A 27,417-nucleotide genomic window follows, 5' to 3' on the forward strand; every position below is an offset into this window, starting at 1 on the left:
GGTAGCTGAAAAGATGGAGACTCCCTTTTTAGGAGTCACATGGAAAACATGAGGGGCAATGGGTTCAAGTTACTCTTGGAGCATTAAATGTGATGGTGACAATCTTTCTTTACATTTAGTGCAGAATTGAGAAGCCCTCCCCTAAAATGTTGTCCAAACAATGCATTTTCTCACACACACTCGATGAAGGAAGCCTTTACCAGGCCCATCATGAATCCCTGCAGGAGACGCTGCTGGGTTTTCCCAGAAAATAAACTGGTCCTGTGTTGGCTGGGGGAGCTTGCAGACATTTCTGTCCATGGAGGTACTCTCAGCTGGCTGAGGTCCGGCACAGTCTGGTTTAACTGAACCTGTTCAGAGAGAAGGCTGGACTTGCCACGGTCCTTTTTGACCAGATTAATCCTAAAATTCTTCTATTCAGAATTCCATCTCCTTTGCCAAGGGGAAGTGTTTCCCTCACATTGGCTATTATTTTTCCATGGAGTGCTATGCAGCACTGCCACATTTATGCTGCCAAGCACCCAGTGACACAAGTGACTTTGTTTGCTGATGTGCCTGATCTTTTTGTGCAGATGCTGCATCAGTTCTTGGCCTCACAGATCCCAGGCTCTGCTACATGCTGGATGGATTCCTCTTCATTTATGCAGTGGTCATGACAGCCCTTTTTGTGAAGGCAAAGGTCAGTCTAACCCAACACAGATCCATTTGGATTTGGTGGTGTAAGCTGGGCTGGAAAGTGGGAGTGGAGGGGAACCATCTCTTGGAATGAGACCTTTCTATTCTTTTGCTTTCTTTCTCTCTTTTTCTTTATTTTTTCCCCCTCTGTTTCTGGTGTCCACTTGAGCAACCTAAAGCAGTCCTTTCCAAAGAGTATATGAGAGTGTTTTGATGTTACACTTATGGATACATCAGAGATTCTGGATTTTGTAGATGGGAAGTGACTGATCAAGAGTAACGTGGATTTTTTTTCTCCTGCTTTGTCATTGGAAAGAGAGGAGGGGATACACAGAAAATATAGGGAAAATGGCAAGCTTGTGAAGGATGTATTAAAATGTCTCAACAATTCAGACATCTTTGATACTATGAGTGTGATGATGCAACAACCCAACCACAGGAGAGGACTTGAGTAATTGTTACAAACGTGATTCTATGCCTAAATATAGACTGAGCTAGAAGGTTACTTTTAATAAAGAATTGAATGTGATAATAACTCAAAAAGAGTAAATCAATGCAGAATGTAGTTTGACAGGGTTTTTGTTTAAACACTACAACACAAAGCAGCTGCTCTCATTGATCCAAAACTGCCCTTCTTTACTGAAATTTTGGCTTAGCAATTGATTTCTCATAATTATTGTGAGCAGCTGAGCCAAAGAGCAGCTACAGAAGGGATAATCCTTTACCTCTTTGTTAGCTGCCACTCACTTCAACTTATTGGGGTGGCACCAGAGCCCTGTAAGCCACGTGCTGCTCCTGAGGGGTGCAGGGATTCCCTGCAGGAAGCCCAACAGCCTTGCAGGCAGCGGGAGAACCAAAGTCCCAGGGAGGCACAAGATTAGGACAGGAAGAGAATGGAGAGACAGGTGCATAGGGAACAAACTCAGAAGTTTGTGAGCTGGTGTTATGTGAAATAAAACGACTTGGCTGCTGAGGGCAGGCTGCTGTGTGGATAAAAGTGCTGCTGCAGCAGGGGTTTGCATTGCCTGTAGCCACACAGGGAGCTGCTTGTGGGTTGCCCTGTTTCTGATGAGGGTAACTGGTAGGAGAGAGGGAATGAAAGGACTGAGGGCAGCCACTGTGTCTCTGCTCATGGAATGGTCTCTATGGTCTCTCTTGCAGCTCAGCCAGGCCTCTGAACCCCAGCTGCGAGCGGGCCAGGATGACGTGTACAACGTGAGTAACTGCTGGTCCTTGTTCCCTAATCCACCATCCAGATTGTGGGGCACAGAGACTGAACTGGCTGCTGGTCAGAAAAGCTTTGGATGAGCCAAAAAGTAGGCTCATGTAGTAGTACTCTTGATGAGTAGGCTGTACATGGGTGCAGGAAAGGTAAAGCCTCGCAGGGACAGCTTCTGGTGTCACCACTCTGCCCAGATGCTGGAGAGCTTTTTGGGCTGTTGGTTCCTGATTTGGCCCACTGAGCTCTAGGTTGGCAGGAGCCCAGGCTGTTTGCTGTGCTGCCCCATGGAACAAACAGGTTTGTGAGAGCTCTGGGTGTGTGTGCAGGCACTGCCCCCGCTGCTGCTGTTTGATGTGGGCTGGGCAAAGGGCAAATGCCAAGGAATGCTGTGGAGCTGCCTTTGCACCTGCAGCTCGTCCACTCTCAAGTGTGTGGAGCCTGAGCTCCACACAGGCCCTGTGCCTCCATTCCCAAGCTTTCCTGTTGCCTTGCAGGAAGCCCTGCTGTACCAGATCATACCAGAGAAACGCCTTGTCCCGTGCCCTGACCAAGGGCAGCGTCTTTAGGCAGTGAAAGAGGGCAGAGACAAGACCCTGCCTGAGCCTCCTCACTAAATTGCCCACTCATGGCAGCATTAAACTCGAGCTATTTTTGCTATGTCTAGATGTCTTTTAATTTTTTTTCTCATGCTTTTGACCATAGCCACATCCTGTGATGAGTTCTGTTTAACTCTGTAATGTCTGAACACTAATGCAATTTCTTTTCAGTTTAAGTGTAGCCTGTCACCTTTCAAGTAGTGCTCTGTCAGCTGTGTTATTTTGACCTGAAATCTCTCCTTTGCCCTTGTGCAAGGTAACCTTTTCCAGCTAAGATTTGTGTTGGGCATAAAATTTCTGTAGCTCCTTGATGCAAATTTAGATGAACAGCTCTTACAAGAAAAATGAAGGTCATGGCACTTCGCTCTCCTGTGGGAAAGAGAGTATGAAAGTCAGAGTCCTTCCCCCTCATGCTCTCTGGTTTTCAACTCATTTCCACTTAGGAAAGGTGCTTGATGCAACAGCTTGCAGTTTTGTGTCATTTCCATGGCTTAAATGTAGACAGTGTTGTTGACAGTTGCATTAGGGCGTAAAAAGAATTTCTAGTTCAGTGATAGTCCTTGTGAGCTGAGCTGGGTTCCCTTTCTTTTCTAAGATCTGTTCTTATCTCATGATCACGGTGTCCATCTCTCCCGTTTCAGAAACTCTCCCGCGGGCACAGAGACGATTACGATGTTCTGGGAGGAAAGCGAGGAGCAGACCCCGAGCTGGGCGGGAGACACCAGGTAACCTCCAGGCACATGTGCGCCTCTGTCCTTTGATCTGGTGCCTCCTCCCACGCCGTGTCACAGCGCTGCTCACACAGGCAGCCACCCCAGCGCCTTCCTGGGGAGGGAACGACGCGATTTGTGTCGTAACCCCGGCGGCGCGGGGGGCAGCAGCGAAGCTCCCCCTCCCCTTTGATCTCTGCGCCCCTCGCCGGGCTGGGAGCTCGCAGCCATCGGGGTGGGAAGTGACACCCGGGCCCGGGGCGGATGCGGAGGAGGCCCGGCAGCGGTGGGTGTTTCACAGAGCTCGCTGCGTCTGATGCCATCAAACAAGCGCCCACAAAGCAGAGCAGCAGCCAAAACAACTCTTTGTGCTGCACGGCCCATCACTTTCAAAGGAAAAGGGAGGGAAAACCTCCTGCATCAGCAGGTGACAGCTGTAGGGGCTGAGCAGCGAAGAACTAAGTTTTACCAATTGCTAAAGTGAAATTAATTTCTCCCAGAACAAGTTGTCTGAACAGAGCCTTACAGGTGGAGGCAGGACGGACTGGAATGGGCAGGGAAAGTCCATAGAGCCACAGCTGTGCCATGGAGCAAATGCATAAGCACATGGGGGATGCTGGTAGCGCAATGTATGGGCAACTTTTTTCTTCTGTTTTACAGCAGAGGAGAAAGAACCCTCAGGACACTGTCTACACTGTGAGTAGAGCACTCTGGAGAGGGCAGAGAGGGAGGGATGGCTGGGAACAGGATTCTGTTTTATAGGAGACTTTTCCCCCCTGCCACCCAATTTCAGCTCTGGTTCAAAACTCAACAGCTGCCTTTCAAGACTTCTCTTCCCTTCCACCCAACTCTTCCCAGCAGACCCTCTGTTTTTGCTAGAAAATTTCTGCTCACTTTGAGTGACAGGAGCAAAACACTGGGGAGATGTAGAAAAGAACTTGAGCAAGATACCTGCTAATGCCTAATGCTAGTGACTAACCAGGCTGCATCCCATGTGATTGCTGCTGCAGTAGTTCCTGTGCATGGACTCCAGCCCTGTGACTGCTCTCTGGCAAAGGCCAAATACCAGTGCATCTAAGAGGGAACCTTAGGAACCTCTTGATGGAATTGATTTGACTCTGGCAAAACGTGGTGGGTCTGTGCTCCAAAGAACAGATACAGGATTGTTGATTATCACATCTTAACTTGGGTCTTTCTGAGTCCTTGGTGCTTGAGGAATGAGCTTGTTTCCAAGACCTCTACTGCTATTGAATGAGACACTCTGAGTTCAGCTGGTTTTAAATGTGGCTACCTAGGGGCTGCCTTGGCTTTTCTATTGTCACACTGACTCTTTCCCCCTCTCTGTCTGCAGTCGCTGCAGAAGGACAAGATGGGGGAGGCATACAGTGAGATTGGAATGAAGGGAGAGGTGAGTCTTATTTTCCTTCCTGGTGAAAACGTGGCAACAGAAAACATTTCAGCTTTTGGCCAGAAAACCCCTGACAGCTGCCCTGGCTGGGGGGGCTGAAGGAAGGTCTGGTGTCAAGTGCTGCAATGGTCCAGCAGCACTGGAAGATTTTGGGGCATGTTTCTCCAGAGCAGTTTGGAGCTGCAGGTTTATGGTTTCCCCTCCACGGGCTGCTGAGGCTGGCTGGTGTTCCAGGATCAGGAGAGCACGTGCCAGCCCCTCCTTGTGCCTGACTTCAGACAAGGAATAGGGGAAATGTCCTCCTTCCCACAGCTCTGCTCTCAAATGTTTAAGAAGGCACACATCAGTCACAGCTGAGGGAGAGTTTTTAGCTCTGTGCACAAACTGCTGGGGGAGGAGGGCTTGTGTCAAAAACAAACCATCTGGGGACACTTGTTTATGGCAAAATGAAAAATTGCTCTGACCTACACAGGTTTTATTTTATGTCAAAGTGTCATATATATATATATATAAAACCTTTCATTTCCTTCTGGCACATGAAAAAAGGGGCATTTCAAAACAAAGTTTACTGTTGAGAAATGCTGAAGCAACGCCAACATTTAATATCTTCCCCTTTTTTAGTCTAATGCTCCTCTGCCAGAGTCAAGCTGTGTCTCTGAGCTATGGGGTTATAAAGTTGCACCATGTTTTTTGAATGTTTCTGTTTCTGGAGGGACGAGAACACCAAAGCCCCTGTCCCTTTCCAAATATATGATCATTTAATAGCTTGCTGCAATTTTAACTGTAACAAGCACTACTCCTTGACACATTTGTGATACAATCTAATACTAAATAATCAGTGTCTACAGAAATGCTGCCAAATCTCTATACATACAATGAATCAAAGAAATAGCAACATTCTAACAGTATGACAGGAAAATATGTCAGCAAACAAAACCAATTTGTTTTTATTTTCTATCCTCTCTATTTTCTCCTTAACAGCCCTTGCAGCATGTCAGGGCTGGTCCAGACTTACCAGGTGCTTTCCTATGCAGAGCAGAGTCCAAGCCATGCACAGCTGGTACATCCTGTACCCTCAGTACAGCATGGGGGAACTCAGGGGCTTCTTTCTTTCTGCATAATCAGGAAGGCACCCATTAATCAGTCTATGCTTGTTTTATTTTCCCAAAGCAGCAGAGGCGGCGAGGCAAAGGCAATGAAGGTCTCTACCAGGTAGGCACCACCTCCCACAGCTGCTCCCCTCACCTGTGGTTGGATATCCAATGGCACTCACAGGGAGGCACAGAGAAGTGATTTTATGATGATTTTATGTCTGTTCATTTAATTATGGATGCACATTCTAGCATCAGTTAGCTCTTAATAATACACAAATAAAATGTACTCCAAAGATCTGCAGAACCAATTAGGATGATTTGCTGTAGTCATATTTTCATCACCATTATTCAGGATGTACCTTGCCTTCAGGTAAGTAATAGCTATTTATACCACACAAAAACTAAAGAATCACTCAGGAGTAAAAACCTCTGTAGGGGGAAAAAAATCAGACTCCTGCTCCTGAGTGAGCCCCTGCCATCCTGCTGCTGCCAGTCAGCCAGGAAGAAGTAAGCACTCACACTCATCCCTCACCTGTTTTTCTGGTTTTCTCTTTTTCAGGGGCTCAGTGCAGCAACCAAGGACACTTATGATGCTCTCCAGATGCAGCCTTTGCCCCCTCGCTAGGTGGGAGCCTCAGAGGGGATGGGCAAGAGTGAGAGATGCCCACCTGCTTTGGGGAGGAGAGGGGGGAAAGCCTTTTTCATCCAACACAAGCACTGTGTGTTTTCTCTGTGCAAGAACCTTCTTGGGTTGGTTGGTGCACAGAACCTGGACCTGGCCTTTTCCTTCTCTCTCTCCTCCTGAATTATGTAACTGCTTCTGCTATTAGAATGTACATATCTGTAAAGTTGTTTTCAATTATAGGGGGTATTAGGCTGATTTTTTTTTTTGGTCAGGTTTGTGGGGACCAGACCACACTTTCTAACAATCACAGCTATTTCCATAGGTCTTCCTGAGTATTAAGACATGGAATTATGGCTTTAGTGCATTTAAACAATTTGCAAAGATTTACTGTATTTACTGTATTTACTTCCTGTAGTATTTATCTTAAGACTATTTCACCCTTTTTGCTTTAAATTTTGCCTTTAAAAACCTGCTTCAGTGGAGGGCAACTTTTTTTCTTTAATTATAAAGAGTGACATGATGTTACCATAGTGAAGCAGAGAGGCTGAATGCCAACTTTCCAGTAGGAAGAAAATGAGCACCAATATCCAAAAAAAGATCAAGCAATGGCACAGCCACTCATCCATAAATATGAGCCAGGTAAGCTGAGTGAGAGACTTCTCTGAAGGCAGAAAAACAAAGAAAACAAGGAGATGGGTACCCCTGTTATCACTTCCAGACAACAAACTGTACAAAAGCCAACATAAATGCAGTTTCCAGCCCAGTCTCTCATGAGGCTGCCTCTAAAAGGTGCAGGTATCATTCCAAGGAGGTACCAGCTCAATAATGTCACGTGTTTTTGATGAATTAATAAAACAGTGCCACAGCCCTCTGTGTGTGTGTAGGGAGCAGCAGTGGGAATGGCACGAGCTCCTTACCTGAGGTGTTCAGCCTGTCTGCACCAGCCTGCATCCAGCAGCACCATCTCCCAGGGAAGCTGAGGAGGACAGGATTCCAGCTGGAGCTCCTACACACGTCCCAGAAGCTGGGATGGGCTGTTGGGAAAATGCCCCAAAGCCAGGAATCAAAGGGACACTCACCTCCTGCTGCTGCAGCCTCAGTTCTGCCCGTGCCTCACGAGCCTGCACAGGGAAGGCTGGAGGAATTCAGCAAGGACAAATCCAGCCCAGCAACATCAGGGGTGTTTCACCTTGACTCAGGAGCTGACCAAGCCATCTCACCAGTCCTCACAGAAGAAGCAGAGCTAAAGCAAGGCTGTGGGAACAAGAGCTGCTGCTCTGGGTGCGGGCCAAATGAGGTTATGTCTTCTTTCCAGGGACTGGGTGGGTTAGCAGCAGAAAAACTTGCTGAAATGGGTGCTATGCAAGTTCCAAGGCAGTTTTACTTCTTTAAGCAGTAAAACTGTACCTGCAGTAGGTGCTTGTAGCTTTTAAAGAATATTTGCAATAAATTAAAGCAAAAAAAAAGTAAACTGAGACATGGTAATGAATGCTTCTGCCAAAAAAAAAAAGTTCCTAGATCCTTTACTGTTCTCTGTGGTGACAAGAAAAATTGAGAGAACTGGGTGATAACTGAGACAGCTGAGCTGAAAATTACAGTAAAGTTATGCTGCAAAGCACTCGATGCAAGAACAAAGAGTGCTGAAAACAGCTTTCTCTTTTTAAATCACCATAACTGTATCTGCAAGATGTAGAAGTCACAAGCTTTGGCAGCGTGAAATACCAACCACCAAACAATAGGAATTAAATTCTTTGTGGGGGGAAAAATCACCTTATGCTCTTTATATATCAATGGATACCTTGATTTCAAAAAGCATCCAACGCTGGTTTTGGGGCCACTCACTGTGGGGTTGAGCTGAGTCTCCTCTTTGCCTTCAGGAAGCAACTGAAGCTGTTTCTGCTTTTGGGAGAGGAGCTGATAAATACAGAATTAGAACAAAAGCTTCAAGCAGAGTGCATAAAACCCAGGCTCTCCTCCAGTTTGACAAGACAAAGGGCACCAGATCAATCTTCTGGCCCAGTCTGATCCATAGGGGAAGGGCAAACAGCCTCTCCTGACACATTTAAAAACTACGAACAAATGCATACATGTTAAAACACTTGGAAAATGGTTTAATGATGTTTACAACAGAAATGAACTGTACAATTACAGTAAGTTTAATATATATAAAAAATTACAGCAGACAAATGCATCTACACAAAATCTACCTTTTCATTCTGATTTACTGTAATCTACACAATCTCTCAATGCCTACAGCTATCTGTAGGCAACCACTGGGAAAATAATAATAATAATAATAATATAATAATAAAGGACATCTTTAAAGAGACAGCATTTCGCCTTCCTCCTCACCCTTAGTGTGATCAGCAAGGTTTTGAAATGTGTGGGACTCTCACATTTCAGTCTCCAGAAAAGCTTGGGTTGCGTTTGGGTAGGGTACTCCCACAATGGCCCTTGATTTCAAGTGTTCTGCTGACCTCAAGTGTATAAATGCAGTGTATGAGGAAGGCCAAGGGAAAAAAAAACCTCCCAGCCAGTGTAAGCAGGCAGTTGCACAGAGCAGTGAAACCATTAGGACCAAAAACTTGTCTTATTTAGAAAAGAAAGCAAAAAGGGACTGCCCAGACACTACAGACATTCACAAATTCTCATTTCTTTGAAAATTATGATCAGATTTAGAAGAAAGGGCTTGGTTTTCCACTCCCAATTCTTCATACAAAGGGGTAGTTTTCAAACTAACACTGTAAATACATTTTTAAAACAGAATTTAAGCTACTTCCTCTTTGGCCCACCCCTTAAAAACAGTGAAACCCCCTTTGCACTGAGAAAGAACCTCAGGTCAGTGGGGAAAACAAAAGAACATGCTGTCTCTTTAAAAAGAAAGAAAGAATCCCAGTTGGGAGCGGCCATCAGTGAAAATGCAATCCAAATTGGCGGTCTGGTGGAAATTCCTCACGGAATATTATGTACAGTTTAAAAACCCTTTGTAGTTGGTTTTTCTTTTATTATTATTTATGAACACCTAGGCAGTGAAAACCGTTATGTTAATACATACATAGACACACCCAAAACATACAAAAATACTATTATTTCAAACTACTAAGAATAGGACAAGTTCAGTTATCTCCATGCTATGACTTTAAGAGCATTACACTGAAACAAACAAGAATTTAAACGACAATTTTTTAATATCCCAGAAATATACCAAAATATACATCTAAGCTTTGGAATTACTGAGGTTAGACTAATGCAAGTGCTGGGTAATCGTACTTAATACACAAGTCTAAGGTTCTGCAGGAAAGAAATTATCTTTGGTATCTGCATCAGGCTAATAATATTAACATTTGGATTTTGCTTTGGGATAGAGCTTGTCTGACCCTAGAACCAAACACCCCCCAATCAACTGAGATTAAAAAGATCCATGTAAAAAGTTCCTCCATTTGCAATCCCCCCCCAAAAGTTAAAAAGTCACAGGCATCTACCTAGCATAAAAGGTTGAGAAATACAATGCATAGTTGCACAGTGGTGCTGCAAAAATAAAAGAAATCTAGAAAAAAGGAACTAGAGGAGAAATGAAAAGCTGCTTCTTCTTCTTTCAGGGATTTCTCACAACAGGACAGCCTCTTCCAAGCAGTGAAGGGGGGGAAGCTCAGAAGTGCACCTCAGCGTGTATTAATCAACATCACCCAGCCCCCAGAGGGTTAAAGCACCCAGCAGAGCAGCCAATCCTGCACCCAAGTCTTCAGCTCCTCAACCCACCTGCGAAGCCCCGGCCTCCCTTCCCAGCCTGTGTCCCAGATCTCACCCTGGGGCCGGGAGTTGCTGCCCGGGCTGTTCTGGAGCCCCAGGCCAGGCCGGCCTCACAGGTGGGCTTGGTGCTGAAGACGCCCTTTGTCTTTGGTTTGTTTGTTTGTTTTGAGTTTATACAATCATTAGGAAATCTTTGGTTTTGGCTGGAAATTTTAAAAGAACAAAACAAAACAAAGAAACCGCTCCCTCCCGACTTATAGCAGCCACCGTGACCTGACAAAGCTTCTCTTTCCCATGGGGGTAGGGGAACTACATTCAAATAAAGATGGACCGGGTTAAGGATGCAGCTTCTGGCCAGGTTGGGGAGTGGGGAAGGGATACAGGATTGTCAAATAATAAAGAAGAAAATTAAGTATTTGGAGATTTCTATTTTTTTTCTTTTTTTTTTGTTTTTTTGGTCATGTTAAAAAGTGAGTAGCATGTATGCAGCACTAGGCTGAGAGTGCCTCCTGGCCCTGGAGCTCAGCGTGGCTCTGGGGTGGGAAAAGGCAGCGTGGGTGGCCCTTTTCCATGGAGAGTGGAGGGGAGGGGGTGGATATTCACAGACTGATCAAGAGGACCCCTTGTAACCAAAGGAAATAAGATAAGATTGCAATTTGCCCTCACTTTGCAGTAGCTTTTAAGCAGCGACATTCAGAGGCGTTAGGGGGTCACTCCCCAGGTTGCAGGTCACGGGGTGCTATAGGCCAGAGTTCAGTGTTAATCAAAGGAGGGAGGGCAGACTTGGCAACTCTGTGGGGTTTGGAGAAAGTTAAAGCAAGTTACTCAGTTACGAGTTAGAAATGAGGTATACGACAGCTCCTGTACCTGTGGCGGATAAACACCCCACACCTACTCACACCTAGCCTTAGATACTACCACAGAGGAAGGAAATGGAACAACGGCACGGCGGGGACACAGCAGGAGCTCCTGCCCGGGCACTCGGGGGGCACTCGGGGCCGGAGCTGCTCCAGCCCTGCCCCGCAGCGCTGCCTTCCCTTCCCCGCGCTGCGGGGAGGCGCGGCCCGGCTCCCCGGCAGGGAACGCGCCGGGAGCGGCCCGGAGCTCCAAGTCTTTCTCTTTGCGTTTTCCCCTCGGACTCGCTCGGACGCAGGGAGCACCGGGGTCACAGAGGCCGACACACATGGAGAGTGAATGGGGGAAGAACTAAAGGTTTTGTCTCAACTGCCTTGTTCTCAGGACACTGTCACGGGTGCTCTTGTTCCTAAATCGTTTCTCAAGGGGGTTGTGCGATCTCCACGAGTTGCCCCTTGGCGTGCCATTCCCTAAGGTCTTGGGATTCCTACTGTTAAATAATCTCAGGGTTTTTTAGCACCACAACGTGCCGGCTTGGAACGCACACGAAGTTATGACATTCAGGGAACAGGGCTTCTGTAGCTGCTGCCACAGAATTCCCCAAAGGCAGTGTGAATCCTGAAGTGGGGCCTACAACAGATAAGACAATTTTGGGAGGGAAGGGGAAGCTAACGTGATAAATTAAGTATCTTACGGTATTATGTAAAGCTCTGCCGGAGAATATTCCCCAGCAGACCGACACAGTTTTAAGACAGATCAGCGTTTTGGTCTGAGCTACTTGACAATGTCCTGTTTGGTAGAGAGATGAAATAAGGCAGAGGGGGTATGTTCCAGTTCTGGGGCTGAGCCTCAGCAGCACTAAGGAACGCCAAAGGTATCATCTTCCCTCGCCTCCCACAAGCTGTTTCATTTCCTTCCTCAGATTTGTTTTCCATAAAGCACACCTTGTTTTCCACTTCTTTTGTTCCAAGTGCTCTTTTCTTTGAGAAGTCATTTCTTCAATATCCCTATTACCTATCTATAAATCTAACTAGCTCTTTGAAAAGTCACACAATATTAATACCACTTTTACATAATGTCAGAACAACAATTCTATTAGTAAAGCTTTCAGTGAAGTTCTGCAACCCGATTGGTGTCCGGAGGAAGAGTAGCTGGACAACCCGCTCTCCCCCTTCCTCCCTCCCTTTCTTCACAAGAGCTCACCAAGTTCACTGATAAAACAGCTCAGCCCAATAGCACGATACATGAACATGTACAAGGCTACTTTGGGGAGCAAAGAAAGGAGTCTTCAAGGTCCCTCCCTTAAGAGAAAGACCATCTGCAAAAGCCGTTGAACAGACTCTGACCTTGGACTACACTGCTTCCACATTTGAAGGAAAGAAACAGTTTTCCCTGACTGTATCCCAACATCAGCCTAAGACCTGCAGCACTGGGCAAACCCCAGACACCGTTTGTCTTCACAGAGCCGATGCAACTCCATGCAGAAAAGGTGGGAGTACCCGCAAGAGATGAGGTCCTTAGAGGAAGGGACACTGACCCAAAGCTCAAAAAACCCCCACCCAGCTTTTCCTCTTACCCGCTCTGAGAACAGCAGAGCTGACAACTTATCAGTGCCTTTGGTTCCCTACGAGGCCACTGGGAATTCTCCCTCCCCAGTGGAGTGGAGCTCCTTTAGAAACGCAGCTCTCGCTCCCGCGCGCAGCCGGCGCTCACACGCACTCGCACACACACCCACCCACGCACACCCTGCCCTCCTCCCCCGCTCCAGCAGCCCCGGGGGAAACGGGCAGGGAGCCTTGGAGCCCACCCGGAGCTGGCTGCAACACCCTCCCAAGGCAAGAACCACTCGCTCTTCTGCTACTGCCACCGCAACACCGAGACATCGGCCAGGAGAACGACCTGGTCCCTCACCAACAACGCCTCAAAGCTCCTCTCCCACAACCTTCTCACAGTATTTCAACCCTTTCAGGCAGACCAGCCAGGTGTTAGGAGTAGGTTAGCTTTCACCTCTCTCAGTTTGGTTTTTTCTTTCATAGTTTTTGGTCTAGACAGGATTAGCATTGCTATTAGAAAAGGAAGTGTTTAAAAAGTTTTCCACCTATTATCAAGCACTACAAGCCCTACATTCAGTAACAAGACAAGGGGGATAAAAGGAACCTGTTTCACTTTTGCTCTCCCAGATAGATTAAGATGCGACAACCATTCTTGTCCCTCCCTGGAGTTAAACACAGCGGACCCAGTTCAGCTCTGGAGCAACTCAACTCAACCGAAACGGATTTCCAGCCCCAAGGTCGATCCCAGCCCAGTACAGCCATCTCTCCCCCGAGCCTCCTCGATATTTGTTGCCTGATCTTCAGATCCCAGCGAGGGGCAAGGAAAGGCCGAGAGGGAGGGAAGTGTGCGCACACTCGAAAGGACCCTGAACAGCAACCCCACCAGTAACCTGCATGCCACCACGTGCTGTGCTGCAGATTAGACCACAGATAAACCAACCAAACAACAATCCCAAACCCAGGAGCGACAAAATGTTTCCTTTGGCAAGACAGATACAAGGAAAAAAATTTATGAGCAAACATTTTCCTTCTAACACAGTCAAACCCCCTTCTCTGCCCCCAACATCCACCCACCCCCACCCGACCCTATAAAGTTGTAACCTATAAACAGGATCTCAAATACATACAGCATAATCATGTTTATCAATCATAATAAACCATCAGTTCAACTAAACTCTACAGCTAGAATTATCTCCACTATTTATAAAGTTTGCTTTTCTCTTCTGATTTTTTCAGTTTAAAACCAGTTCTGCGACAATGCTAAGCTATGCTGAGGTATTTTATGAAGGTGCCAGAAGCCAGCTGCTACCCACAAGTATTGTTCTCAGAGCTGTATGGTGCTACCTTTCGCTGAGGGAAGAGGGGGAAGGAGCAAGGAGGGAAAGAGGCAGAGGGACGGAGACAGGGAGGGAGAAAAAGGGGGCCCAGATTATTCCAGTTATGGACGGTTCTTAGCAGGGCATCACTGATGGACCTAAAAGCAGCCCCAAGACAAAGCTCAGTAGCTGCTTCATGTTCAGGAATTTGGTCAGAAAAGAAGTACCTGATACGTTCTACATGCTGACCTTATTTGTCCACATGAGTCAAAGATGTCTTTTCTCCCACAGTTAAACTATCTGTAATTTCAGTGCAATCTCCCTAATGCCCTCCTAACAGCATCCCAACAGGGGTAAAAATTCAGAGCATGTCCCCACTTGGAGTATCCTGGGAGAAGTGGCAGACAGATCAAATGCAGATAGAGAAGTTGAAAAAAATCAAGGGTTTGGGTTTTTTTTTTGTGCATTACTGTGTCCATGTGTGAAGATATGCAAATAGAGGAATTGCTTTTCATCGTTCCAAAAGCACTGAAACTACTTGCAATGACACAGAGGGAACCAGGTACCACTCACAACGTGGAGACAAAGATATGAACATCTTAAGAAACTGTGAATTGTGAGCCAACAGGTTTTTGAAAAAAATCTTCCCTGTCAAATATCTTTAAAGTATTTTAGGGGACTCCCCTCTGGAAAGAAGAGAGAAACTCACAAGCAGCAACAAGAGATTTAATGAGTGAGAAGGGCAGAACTTGTGCAAGGTAGGTATCTTGAATTCTATATTGCTATAGTACTTTGGGAGGGAGAGGGCAGATGTCCTGGTTGCAAAAATAGAAAGAGATTTGAGTTGGCTGTGTGAGAACTGACAGGCATAAATGCACTGGGGAGCAGCAGGCCAGCTTATTCCTTTGGTAATACTCCACCCTAGGCAACATCCAACAGGGACAGACAGACAGGCCCTGCTGGGCTACAGGGTGTGGAGAAACAGCATTTAACCATTTCAGGCAGAACAGGAATAGGGAATAGTGACTCTTTGTAAAGTTAATGCAGCAATAAAAACATCTACATTTTAAACTTCCAGTTTAAAACCAAGTATCATTGAAAGTTTGGACCATGCATTATTTTATCCCTCCTAAAACACTCTAATGACCATGAGAAGCTACCTGCCGCTTTAAGATAACTTTGTATCTTTATATGTCTTTATCTAAGAAAATATGAATTAATATTTAAGGTAAATTAGATGTTGCTTTGGTTTAGTATCTGTGGTATGGCTCCAGCTGTAATGGTTGTGCTGCTTCATTGGCAACAACAACAAAAAAAGAGGGAATTCCCGTTTTAAGGAACGCTGCTTTGCAGGAATGTGCACAGAGTGAAGGAATTAACTCTCCTGTGTCCTTCACTAACTCAGCCACAGAAATGTGTCAAAGCACCCCGTGTGAGGCTTACAGAGGTGGCATTTGAACATTAGGTCACAGTTCCGAGAGACATCACATCCACACCACCTCACAGTGACTGATAAAAATGTACTTCAACTAACAGGTGTTGTACAGTGACTGAGAAACAAAATAAATGCTCTGGAGGAAATCTAAGCAGATGTAACAGTTGGAAGCAGCCACACCTGGCTGTGTGTACTTTCTTTGGGCTGTTTGTGAATCCTTCCACGGTGACAGTGGAGAGTGGGTTCTAAGGTGACCAAGTGTGCTAAAGCCAAAGTGTGCTAAAGCAAAACACGTTTTTCTTAAGATCAGAAAAAAATGTCATCACCAAGCTACAAGACCAACTTCTGAAGCCATTCTTTAAATTGTTTTTGACCTTCCGGGCATATCTGTGTTTGTTTTCCTGGAAATCTCTTGCTTTTTAACTATCCCTGTCTGCAGGGAGAGCTTTTCACCTTATCTTTTCTTGCCTGGGTACTGTGACATGCTTGCAACTATGAAAAGCAACCCTCTCACCTTTAAATACAGAGACATGGAAGTCTGAAAAAGAAATGCTATTATCCTTTTCCAACATGCCACCAAACTTCCTGTGATCATATTTACTGGGTCTGTACACAATTGTTATTGTTTCTTTTCAGATGCATCAATTTCTGCTGCCAGCACGATGATGATTTAAAAAAGAAACTTCTGCTAAATTCTGGTACATGATCTCATATTCTTTTCATTCTCTGAAGGAGCACATGCACTCTAACCTGGCAGGTGTACACCCACTGCCAGTCTGATTCCTGTCTTTCACCTAAACACTGGAGGTAGCCAGCATCCATGAGGAAAAACACCGATAGGGATGAAAGTTAGACTCCAGGAACAACAGTCAGTCAGTCACAGGGATGTTTTAGGGGACAATGAATTAGAGCACACTGGCAATGGATGCCATAGGATATGTGCTGTTTGGGTATTATGTCAGTTTCTGCAAACAAAACCAAGCTTTTTTGGATATGTGGCTACTCTGAGTTTCCAGTTTCTCTCAGAAAAAAACTCGCTAAGAAATTCCCTGGAATCTGGGCCCCAGATAGGGTGATGGGGTAGAGAAGAGGAGGGTAAAGAAAGGGGTATAAGGTGCTCACACCAAAGCCATGTGACCAATGCAAAGGTAGTCAGGAAAAAAAGCAGATTTTTATAATAAATAAACCATCCAAGCTGCATTAGTGTTCCAGATATGTACTCAACAAGACCCTCTCCCAACCACAAACCAGCAAGAATGGGACATGAAAACTCATTCAGACAGCTAATGGCACAGTCTCCTGGAACTGTGGAGAGAGGATTTTCCACTGATTTAAGGCCCACCTTTCTTTGTGTTTCCTAGATATCTGCAAGGACCACGCCCCCCACCCACCACAAAACCCTTGGGAGGAGGGAATCCATCCGAGACGAGCCCGGTGGTCTCCCCCCCCAACCAAAAAAGCTTCCTGATAAATTGTACTTTTGCACAGGCGTGAAAGTAAGCAGGGACGTTCAGAGTCAGGAACAAACGCTACAGCTGCGGTTTTCCCCATCCTCTTACTTCACTCAAAACAAGTCCAAGGACTTGCATTCCTTTGGTAGAAACTACAGACCGTGCTGTGGCCTCCAGACCAGCACAGTGGGCACCAGCATCTTCTCTTCTACTTTTTCCCTACCTCCCTGAAGCTCACCCAGCTGTACCTGTTGCTGCTCTGAAGCTTTTGCTGTGGGCCATTGCCATTTTTGCAGTATTATTCATAGCCCTAAAAGTCTCCTGCACAGCCTGAAGACGTAGAGACGTATCAAAAATACAGAGATTCATCCATACTGGGGGGATAAAGGTGGGACCTCTTGGATAACAATCCTCTGACATTGCCATTCTATTTACACATCAAATAAAAGAAAACAAATTAAAATCAAGTTAAGAGTCTGCCCCAAGGATAACACAAATTACCAACCAAAAAAAAAAGATTAAAAACAAGCAGCAACTTTTATATAAAATTAATAAAAACAAAAGACAAATGAAAAAGAAATTGTCAGTAGCATCTATCGCCTCTCTGCATCTGAACTGCACTTACACAAACTAGTCCATTAGTACAGCAGCTTGCTAGAAATTGACTTTGGTTCAAGCTTAGTTTTAAAAAAATAAAACATAAAAAAATCAAAAACACATAAGAAACGGTGGACGGACATTTGTTAGTTTCCCTGCTTGCAGTTCACTAGTTCTGAAGTTTTAGGGGTAATTGGTTTAAATATCAGTAAAACAGGAAGGTGGAGAGTTAGAGATGAACAGAGCAAAACCATGGTGGTGGGGGGAGAGATAAGGGGTTCTGCCACTTGAGTGCAAACACAACTCCCACATGCTCAGGTCACAAACCAAAGCATGTGTGGAGTTTAAAGTTGCTGCCTTCCGGATCTTGGATGAGAAGCTCCAGGATCCCCCTGAATCATCAACAAAACGAACATAGCTGCATCAGCTCATTATTTGAGGACACTCTGGTGACAAAAGAAAAGGGGGTGGGTGGGAAAGGGACTCTTCTAATACCCTTACTAGCTAAAAGTAATTTAGTTTTGTACACATGGCAGAAACCTTTAAATCCATCAGGAATGGAAAGTTTAACGTGAACTGCATTGCAGTGATCCAGTCTTCTCTCTTTAAAAATCTTTTTTCTTTTTTGGTTCAGACACTGGATTGTATATTTAAGAATATACAGATCTAACTTCTGTACAGTTCATTACTCCTTCCTCATCCACAAAAATATCCTTTGCTCCACAGATTAGAATCACCCTTGAAAAGTGAGCTGCAGTGCCAGGCGCTGGCCAGAGGCACCGATTGCCACGCTCACCCTGCAGCTCAGAGACCACACGAGATCAGCCCGGGGTGTGCAAGGCCCCAGAGTGGCTCTGTTGTGTTGGCATTAACAATGGCACCTTCTGTTCCCATAGTCCTGGCTCCTGTCTTTTGCAGCCAGAAGCACTTTTTGTTTTACTAGGAAGCTCTTCTAAATAGTGTTGGAAGCATCAGACAAGGAATATTGCTATGAATGGGGAGAATGTGACCTTCTGAAATCCAGTACCAACTCACCTAGAGGGTATCTAGGACTCTAGATGCTGCTTTACATGCTGCCAATTAGCCTGGGTCATGATGGTTTTTAAATATTTGTGTGTGCTTTTGCACAGCAAAACGATATCTATGGAACAGAAGAGCCATCAGTATTGTCACACAATCCACACTCGGGAGGTCACATCCCACTCTCTGAAGTGAAAGGAACCAAGCACACGAAGCTAAGAGCAGAATTTGGCTGTTTTGTCTAAATATTTGAGAGGAGAAGAATGGCAGTTGGGAGCAAATTCCTACCTCTGCTTACAAAGCAGAGACCAGCCTGGAAGTTTGCACACAATGATCTCTGCTGCTGCACTGAGCTTCCTGCACAAATGATGAACATAAATTCTTCTGACCCCTATAAGTAGGCATTAGACAAATTCAAGGATGAGGAGACTGTTCAGAACATTTCCAGAAGATTAGGATAGAAAGTCTATTTGTGCTCCATTCTTCCTCTCCACCCCCCCACCCTCCCCCCATGGTGTGGGAGCTCGCTGAAAATAATCCAGGAGCAAAAGACAAATGCGTCCAAACTATATATATAAAAATAATAATAATAATAATCATAATAATAATAATAGAGATACACCAGTAATACAGGCCTGCCTAAATTGTACCAGTTAAGAAAGGAACCCCCAACATGATTGATACGATTATAAACACCTTGTATGACATAATGGCCTGTACAACAGACCTATAAAATGATAATTAAAAAAGAAAGATATTTAGACCAAAAAAACCAAGAAATCCCCTTCCTATGTTTGAACTGATAACCCACCTTAACTTGTCATTGTGACTGCTGGAAATGATAAGTAGTCCTTTCACTTTTTTTGTGTTTTTGCGGTTTTTAGTTTTTTTGTGGTTTTTTTTTTTTTTTTACATTTTTGGTTAGAAAGTTCTCCGATCCATGAAGCGATCCTGAAAAGACAGTGTTTATTATAAAATTAGGCAAATGTCTGTCCCAGCTTTAAATCCTTCCTGTTTTGCTTTTGTTTTTTTTTTTTTTCTCCTTTTTTTTTTGGTTTTTTTTTGTTTTGTTTTGTTTTTTTAAATATTTTTCCTTCTCTCTCTCTCTTTCTCTCTCTCTCTCTCTTGTCCCCAGCAACACGGTGAGAGGATGCCCATGGCATTTTCAGTCCATCGACCGGGCTGGCAGCCGATCCCAGCGCACAGTGACCCAGGCTGCTGGAGCAGAGCCCAGCCCGGCTCACTGTGCCTTGGAGGCAGTAGTGGTGGTGGACGTGGCCCCGCTGGCAGAGGCCACTGTGAGGAGAGAGTTCTGGATGGACTCGGCTGAGGTGGAGGTGGCGTGAAGGCTGGCGACTGGTCCAGAGGCCCCTGCGGAGGCTGCAGCTGCAGAGACCAAGCTAACTGGGTTGCTGGTGAGCAGAGAAAGGTTCTGAGGGTTCAGGAACAGAGGGGCAGTGACGATGTTAGGGGTACCTCCAGCATTGGCAAACACCAAGTTTCCAGTTGCATCCAGTGATGTTATTGGAAGAGAGCCACCGGATGCAAGAGCTAAAAATAGGGAAAGTTGAGCAGGGAGGAGATAACATTAGCAGTAAGCAACAATGCAAAATGTGCCTAAAAGCAAGGGGTCTCTGCATTTGCCTTTCTCTGATGTGTGTGCTCTCTAAATCACTTGTTTGCGGTTTTTTTTTTCCAAATAACCATCAGACAAGATCTTGCAGATACTAAAACACATCTTTCATTTGCTGCTAAACTAATTCCACTGTGCCTTTCTTCAGCTCTTCTAGCACAATATTGGTCTATGTTTTCTGCCACAGAGAGGCTGTGCACCCAGGCAACTTACACTGGGAAGGGTTGAGATGAGGGTTCACATGAAATGACAGCTATCACAAGATGGAGAAGGTCATGTAACCTTGAGCGTAACATTTTAAATGTTGACATATAACCAACCACGGTTACAACTTACTCTCATGGGTCTACAGCGTTCAGTCTGCCTTAGATTATGATCTCCTAAATTTATCTGTGACACTTTATGAAATGGTTCTTTCTTGCAACCTAGAAACAAGATTTGTTCAGCTAGTTTAGAGGATATTTGAACACACAGGTTTTACCTAGCTCTTTAGACACTTGTACTACCCAGTTTTTATGGGTGGCAAACTATGAACAACTTTTGCTGAAGCCAGTGGTAACTTTTGGCTTTGTGTACTTCCAGAACAAATAAATATATCCTCTTCTGAATGTGGATTTATGTATTTCAAGTTCTACGTAAGGATTTTAGGAGGCAGGATGTTTCTTTTCTAATACATATGAAGACATGAATTCAGGATCAAGACTTGCTCAGAACTGCCCTTCCAAGAGACCTCAGAATGGTGGAAGTCTGCTGAAGCAGACTACAAAAGAGCTATAAAAAGTAAATCTCTAACCTGCTAAAGATAGAGGCCAATAAGGCAAGGACAAAAAAAATAAATTCCAGATTATATTCAGCATCTTAAATGCCTCCTTTAAATCATACACAGCTCTGATTCCCTACCTGAAGTTGTACCTGCTCCTATCTCTGTGACCCACAAAATGTATTTGCACATTTAATTTTGTAAAGCCTTTACTCCTACACAATTTATGCCCAGTGCTGAGGAGTCAGTGCTCTCTGGTAGACAAAACCAGAGCGCAGAAACTGAAGTTGTGTGATGGAGATGCATTAAAAGGAACACTACTGACCTTGAATAGTTGCCAGTGTACTGTTGCTCATCAGGGCCGGGCTGAGAGCACCACCTAATGTCCCTGGATTGAGACTGAGTAAGGCACCTCTGCAGCAAGATCATGGAAGAAGTGGGAAAGAGAAAGAGTGTTACTTTTAAGAAAAGGTTGTCACTGTTCAAATGTACACCATCATATTTTTAAAAAAGGGGGAAGGGCAAGGAGGGAGAAAATACCAGAGATCAAGGGCTATTTTTGGATTATTTTACTTTTAACTCCATGAGGGGTTCATGACATGCCCAAAGTACAAGCACTGTAAATACATTACTTGCATTGATTGTTGGTGTAAAATATTCTTGTAAAGTATTTGGGGAAAACTGTTAATCGTTAGAGAACTATCATCCTCTCCCAAATGCAGATAAGAAATATGTAAATCAAGAGGAATTAAAGAAACATCTATCTGAGCAACATTTCTAAAACTGTAACTTCAACAATACACCAATTTGCATTTTTCAGAACTTGCTCATGATGGAGAAATGAATACAGAGGTGTAAAGTGGGTCTAGGCTATCTCTCCATTTTACAATTAATAGGGCAGATTCTGTAGTTCAGTGGTAAGTTAGTTTTTAAGTGAAGCTCTGCAGTAGGATGAATGATTTATCAAACAACATCACTGCAACACAGCTTTTTCACCTTTAAAATGAGCACGGTATTTGTGTACTGCGATGGGAATGGTCCACTGCCATCTATGAGTAAACCTTCAGAATCTGAGATGACAGCCATACAAAAAAGCAATTTATCCTAAGAATTTCCCTTCACTCTTCCGTCACCTCACCTAAAAGGGTGTGCAAAATGGATCCTTACCCAGCTGCAAACTGCGAGGATGCCATCAAGCCTGGGTTTAGTCCTGCTGCAGCAGCCATGGCAGCGAGACTTGCATTTGCAGGCAACTGTGCAGCTCCTTGTAAGGCGGCTGCTGCCGCCGTTTGCAACCCTGATGCCGTTACCATCACCTGGCTGGTCCCGAGAGGGGAGGACAAGGGGGTGGAGGTTGTCTGTGTTGTGCTGGTCTCACTGGCACTGGAGGCCTCGGAAGTGGAGGCTGAGGCAGAAGGGGAAGGGCTCGGGGAGGGTGATGTCACTGCTGAAGAAGCTGGAGGTGCTGTTGAAATCACTGTTGCCGTGTTGTTGGAGGTGGTTTCTGTTGTGCCTGGAAGAATGGTTGTGGTCAGATCAGTACAAAACAGGGATACAAGACAACAGAAACCCCTGCCCACCTGATCTCAACTGCATGTCCAGCTGGAAGGGGCACAAGCACACATTTCTGTAGAAGCAAGAAGCACGAAGAGTTCAAATGAAAAAATGAAATGACACTTCCCAATGAGGGGGGGGCTAAGGAGCTCCAGAAGCCAGCAATGAAATACAGTATATTTTGTTTCAGCACTACCTGTGATTTTATTCCTGGAAAAGTCAACTCAGTGGTCACAAAAACTGAAGCTTCTTAATGCAGCAACAAGGAACGATGACAGGAATGTCCTGGGATACCAGTGACCAATAGTGAATGACTCCTTTAAGAATTCAAAAGGCACAGACGGTAGGGGTTGATGTGGTGGCAGCCAAGATCAGCCCTTACCTGTGACTGACAGACTGGTGACAGCAGGACTGGCCAGAGGGAGCACGGGGTTGACAGTCAGGGTTGTAGCTGCACTGCTAGTCACAAGGCTTGGCGTGGTTGCCACCTGGAGGTCAAAAACGAATAAAACTGCTCAGCTGCTCAATGACAGTAACACACTAGACCTGGATTGTTTTCTTTCCACCCTCAGCTGAGGAAGTTATCAGCGAAAAACGCTGCATATAAACTAATTTTTTGTAATTTGGTTACTTTATCACTCAATGAAACAATCATAGCATCTTCTCTAATTACCAGCAATATATTTATTCCTAATAATTCAGTATTTGAAAGCAGATAGACCCCTATCCATACTGTCTTAAGACTGCAAGTTAGCCTTCTCTGCCACCCCACAAAGACAGCACCTTGTTTTAATAGAGACACTCTTACAAACAGAGTTACAAAATATATTATTTCTACTTATTTTTTCTTGTTTAAACATCTTTTCAGCTCCAAATCTCTTTCTCTGATAAAATTATGTAAATGCCCCAGCATTAACAAAGGTATTTAGAGTAGTGTGTTTATATGGAGAAGCAGAATAACATGTCACTTTTATTCAACCAAACTATAAACTTTACTTTGATAAGCTTCCTTGTGCCAGAGGAAGGATCTCTGAATTTTAAAACATACAAATGGACTTTTCAATTGTGGATGGCTTATTACAAGAAAGCTACAATAAACTGAAGACATTACAGATAAACACCAAAGATTTAAGGCTGGAGAAACTAGCTTATGAGGAAAAATGAAATACAAGGAAAGGACTTTTTATGGACAAGAAATGGTGTCCAACAGTAATATTTGAAGGCTGTTATACATCAATGAGAGAAATGAATCCTTTAGAATTGCCCAAGAGAACATAGCCAAGGATATAGGCTAAACATTCCTCCTTTCCACTCTCTTACCTTAAGTCTATTATCAGAGAAATATCTCTCCTGCCTCTTAGAGGGAGTCAAATGCTTCACGCATTTTAAACAAGACTGGGGCAACTGGGACAGATCTGAAAGCTTTCTGCCCATCTCAAATAGCGTATGAAATTAAGAGGAGCTGGATGCACAGTACACCTCCCACTAATGCAGCCCAGCCACCACATCTGTCATCTGTCCAGCAAGCAGTTAAGGCCAAGGTCACCATCCCTATTTCAGGGCAGAGAATGACCTGGAATTAATACAGCTCACCCCCGTGGTTACAGTGAGTGACTCCAGCCAATGCAAAAGGAAGCTGCCCCCAAAAGGAGCCTTTCCCTCCAATCCTGCTGCAGAGCCCTCGCCCTCGTGCAGCCAGGCTGCAAGTCACACTGGTTATCTAACCATACTGAAAATTCATCATTGTTCCTCACATGGCTAATTTGCAGTCAAACTACTAAAGTAAGCCCAAGCATCCTGTGGACACAATCTCCAGAGCTGACACAAGGAATCCACAAAGCACACAGGCAGTGAAGGCTGGTGGCAGCAGGGCTGGAGCATCCATTTGAGTAACAGCACAGGCTTAAGAGAGGCTTAGAATGAGTGAAAACACTAGTGAAACTTCACTGATGAAAGGGAGACTGTGGTTAACACCTCTATTTCTTACATACAATGGCAGATTATAGCAACAGGAAAATTTCCCCAGGAAAGCTCCTTTAAGTTGCAGTCTGAGGGAACTTGCACAGTTACTTAAACATACTATCATAAATCTCACTAGATTCTGCTCTGGTGGCAAGGCATGCAACCTTGCTTGGCAACTGGGCAAAAAAAACCCCAAACCAAAATAACAATAAAAAGGACTAAGTACACTTAACACAGCCCTTCCCCTGAAACAAAAGGTTGCATGCACACACCCTGAGACAAGGATGAGGGGAGAGAATAACACATCACCAAAATTAATGGTTTAATGAAGTACTGGAAGATATTAGCTACTACGGTGATGAGGGTGGAATAAATACTACAAAAGGACAGCTACAGGCTACATAAATTCCACCACATTCCTATTAGCATAGCTACTATGAAATCTAATAGCTACTGTTTCTATTTATGAAAACAGACCTCCATGGACATTGGTAGCAAAGGTGCTGAAGGAACCTTGATGCATGTGTTTTGTTACTCTTATTTTCATGAAGTTTGTGTTTACCTGAGGTAAATACAAGTGTGGGAAATTAATTACATGAGTATTAGCTAAACTGCTCTTCTGTTCCATGCCTTTCTTTTACATAAATCATTCCTGACTAGAAGTAACAACAATGGTATTGCTGGATTTGTGTGACCTAAGTCTCCAAATGATACAGAATCAAAGGATGGGTAAGATTGAAGGGACCACAGTGGGTCTCTTGGTCCAACCTCCCTGCAGGGTCAGTCCTAGAGCACATGGCACAGAATTGAATCCAGATGGTTCTTGAGTATCTCCAGTGAGGGAGACTCCACAGCCTCTCTGGGCAACCTGTTCCAGTGCATGACACATTTTACTGCTGCTCATTCACTGACCAGAGCTGCTAAAATAAGAGGTGGTGGGGAGAGCTATTAAGCACTTTAAAAAAATTACTATTATTTTATTTTAAAAAAATTGGGTAAAAGAAGGAAAGTCCAGATATAAATTGGAGGCATTATCTGAAGTAAATTCAAAGCAATAACCCCAAGTGCAAATTTAGTAGTCAGAATATTTGTTCATGAGCTGACTAAATAAAACACTCTTACTGAAGGCCTGACTAGTGCCTGATTTGTAAGCATTATCCCTCTTAGACAGTATTCAGGTGGAACACTCAAAATGCCAGTAAAACATAAATATGTGAGAACAAGTCTGCTGTACAAAGAAGGTGCAGCACGTGCAGCTTCCACAGTGAGCACAGCAGAACTACCTCCATCAGTGATCTTTGTCAACACAGTTCTTGACTCTTACCAGTGAGGTTGGACAAGGGAAAATTGCTTTGATGGGCGAGCTGCTGGTTCCACCACTGCTGGGTGGGTTGATCCTTTTCTCCTTCTGGCGCCGGTTACAGAACCAAACGCGGATCACCTCCTTCTCCATGTTTAGCTGGTCAGCTATCATGGCGATCTCATCCGAGGTAGGCTTTTGGTTCTGACAAAAGAAAATGGGATTTGAAAAGCTCTGAAATTACCTCCTGAAGTTTTGCATCATAGCTTCTTCTCCAGAAATCTGAATTGGTGATTTAGATCCAGAATCTGGTCAGTGGTACTGTAGAGACAAACCACAGTAGATGCTTCTGTCCTCCATCTAAAAACCTCAAATTATGTGTGCTTAGACCATTGCCTCATTTATCCATCCTCATGAAGGGTACTGTTTAAACCTATGTCTGGGTATACTGGAATGCAAAATCACACAGCCTGTGAAGTGCAAGAACCAGTGAGTTTTTCTGAGGGGGTTTGTGCTTGTTTTTAAAGTGAAACAGATGTTGATGCACGTTTCTTGGCACAGCTTTTGTATTCCCCTTGTCTAGTACTAGCACTTTCCTAAACACCACAGTAATGGGTTCACTCTAAGGCATATAATTGTTAAGCGAAATTTCTCCATGTTTTCATAGGCTGAGCAGAGCAGCAGGAGCACTGACCTCCAGGAAACTCTTCTCTAAGGCCACACGTATGTTGGTCTCTATGCTGGTGCGTTTCTTCCTCCTACGGTTCAAGCCTTCGATCCCTTGCCCTGGAGAATTCAGGGCACTTGGGCTGGAGAGAGTTGAATCAGATGAGAGGTTTTCTGAAAAAGAAGAAAGTAGTACAAATCAGGAGATTTCATCTGAATGCAGTGCAGTCTAATGCAAGTGTTCTTCACCTGTGCAAGATATGTTAAGACCTGTTCTGTATCTATTCCAAATACATAGAGGTTCATGAAGATAACATGCATTAATGATTGTATTTACAAATTGCAACATATACCTGAAACTAAAAAGCTACAAATAAGCCCAGAGGATGCCCTCTGCTCCTGTATGCTACCACAGCATCCCTTTTATAGTACCTATATGGAGTTTGTCTCCCATATCTCATTCTACTCCCCACTGACTCACTGCAAGCCCCAGTTTAAAGGAAAAAGGAGTACTTGATATCCATGAGCCATAGTCACAGGCAGTTCTGAAAAAAGTCTGAGGAGCCTGAAATTTCTTTTACCCACTCGACAAAACACTTGAGGAAGAGAAGTCCATAACCAGCTCCAGAGTGTTCAGTCTCTTCTCTCTGGACATCTTAGGAGACACTCAGGGCTACCAACCACTCCACACAGCAAGCAGCTCCCCCTTCTTAACTTTACCAGGGCTCTTAACCCCTAATCCTGTCTTTTCTGGCTTCACAGAGGAGCAAAGAGAGAACATTTAACCCCACTTTGCAGCAGGAAGAGCAATCTAACCAAATGGTAAGTTTCAGCAGGGAATTTAAACAAAATTATTAATTGTGGCTGGAGTTCCTTCATTGCACTGGGGTTTGTGGGTGATAAGCAGGTGTCAAAGATCACAATGCCCATGATTATTCTGATAGACTCAAATGGGGAAGTATTTTCTAGATTTTTTTAAAATAGTAATGGCACCTGTAAATGTGTGGAAACTCTTCCTCATACTGAAAATTTCACTGAGAACCAGCTGAGTTCCATGGCAATAAATTCTGGAACCACTGGTATGCTTCTCCTGCCTACTTTCACCTAAAAGTAAAACAGAAGCTTCTAAGGTCACCTGAATCTTTCTTCCAAAGATTTTCATGGAACTGAGTCAGAGCCAAAGACAATGGCTTGCAGGATGTGAAGAACCACGACACTGTTCACTCAACTTCACA

The 27,417-nt window shown here is 44.5% G+C and overlaps 2 protein-coding genes across 6 annotated transcripts in view; one reads left to right on the forward strand and one right to left on the reverse strand.

Moving 5' to 3' along the window:
* The window catches only part of CD247 (CD247 molecule), a 45,678-nt gene extending 39,348 nt beyond the window's left edge, over positions 1-6,330 (forward strand). Inside the window, 7 exon segments of the mRNA XM_066568207.1 lie at positions 573-679; positions 1,837-1,890; positions 3,135-3,218; positions 3,864-3,899; positions 4,555-4,611; positions 5,782-5,823; positions 6,265-6,330. Of these exon segments, the coding sequence (XP_066424304.1) occupies positions 573-679; positions 1,837-1,890; positions 3,135-3,218; positions 3,864-3,899; positions 4,555-4,611; positions 5,782-5,823; positions 6,265-6,330 (446 nt within the window).
* A 12,854-nt stretch (positions 6,331-19,184) lies between these two features.
* Positions 19,185-27,417, reverse strand: part of POU2F1 (POU class 2 homeobox 1) — a 46,873-nt gene continuing 38,640 nt past the window's right edge. For all 5 annotated transcript variants that reach the window (XM_066571897.1, XM_066571896.1, XM_066571895.1 and 2 more), the window contains 6 exons: positions 26,211-26,356; positions 25,541-25,720; positions 22,637-22,742; positions 21,868-22,213; positions 21,026-21,114; positions 19,185-19,858 (listed from right to left, as the gene is read on the reverse strand). In XM_066571897.1, coding sequence (XP_066427994.1) covers positions 19,548-19,858; positions 21,026-21,114; positions 21,868-22,213; positions 22,637-22,742; positions 25,541-25,720; positions 26,211-26,356 — 1,178 coding nt within the window. In that variant the 3' untranslated portion in view covers positions 19,185-19,547. The remainder of the gene's footprint in view (positions 19,859-21,025; positions 21,115-21,867; positions 22,214-22,636; positions 22,743-25,540; positions 25,721-26,210; positions 26,357-27,417) is intronic.

Source organism: Molothrus aeneus, chromosome 2 (assembly GCF_037042795.1).
Source record: "Molothrus aeneus isolate 106 chromosome 2, BPBGC_Maene_1.0, whole genome shotgun sequence".
Classification (NCBI taxonomy): Eukaryota; Metazoa; Chordata; class Aves; order Passeriformes; family Icteridae; genus Molothrus; species Molothrus aeneus.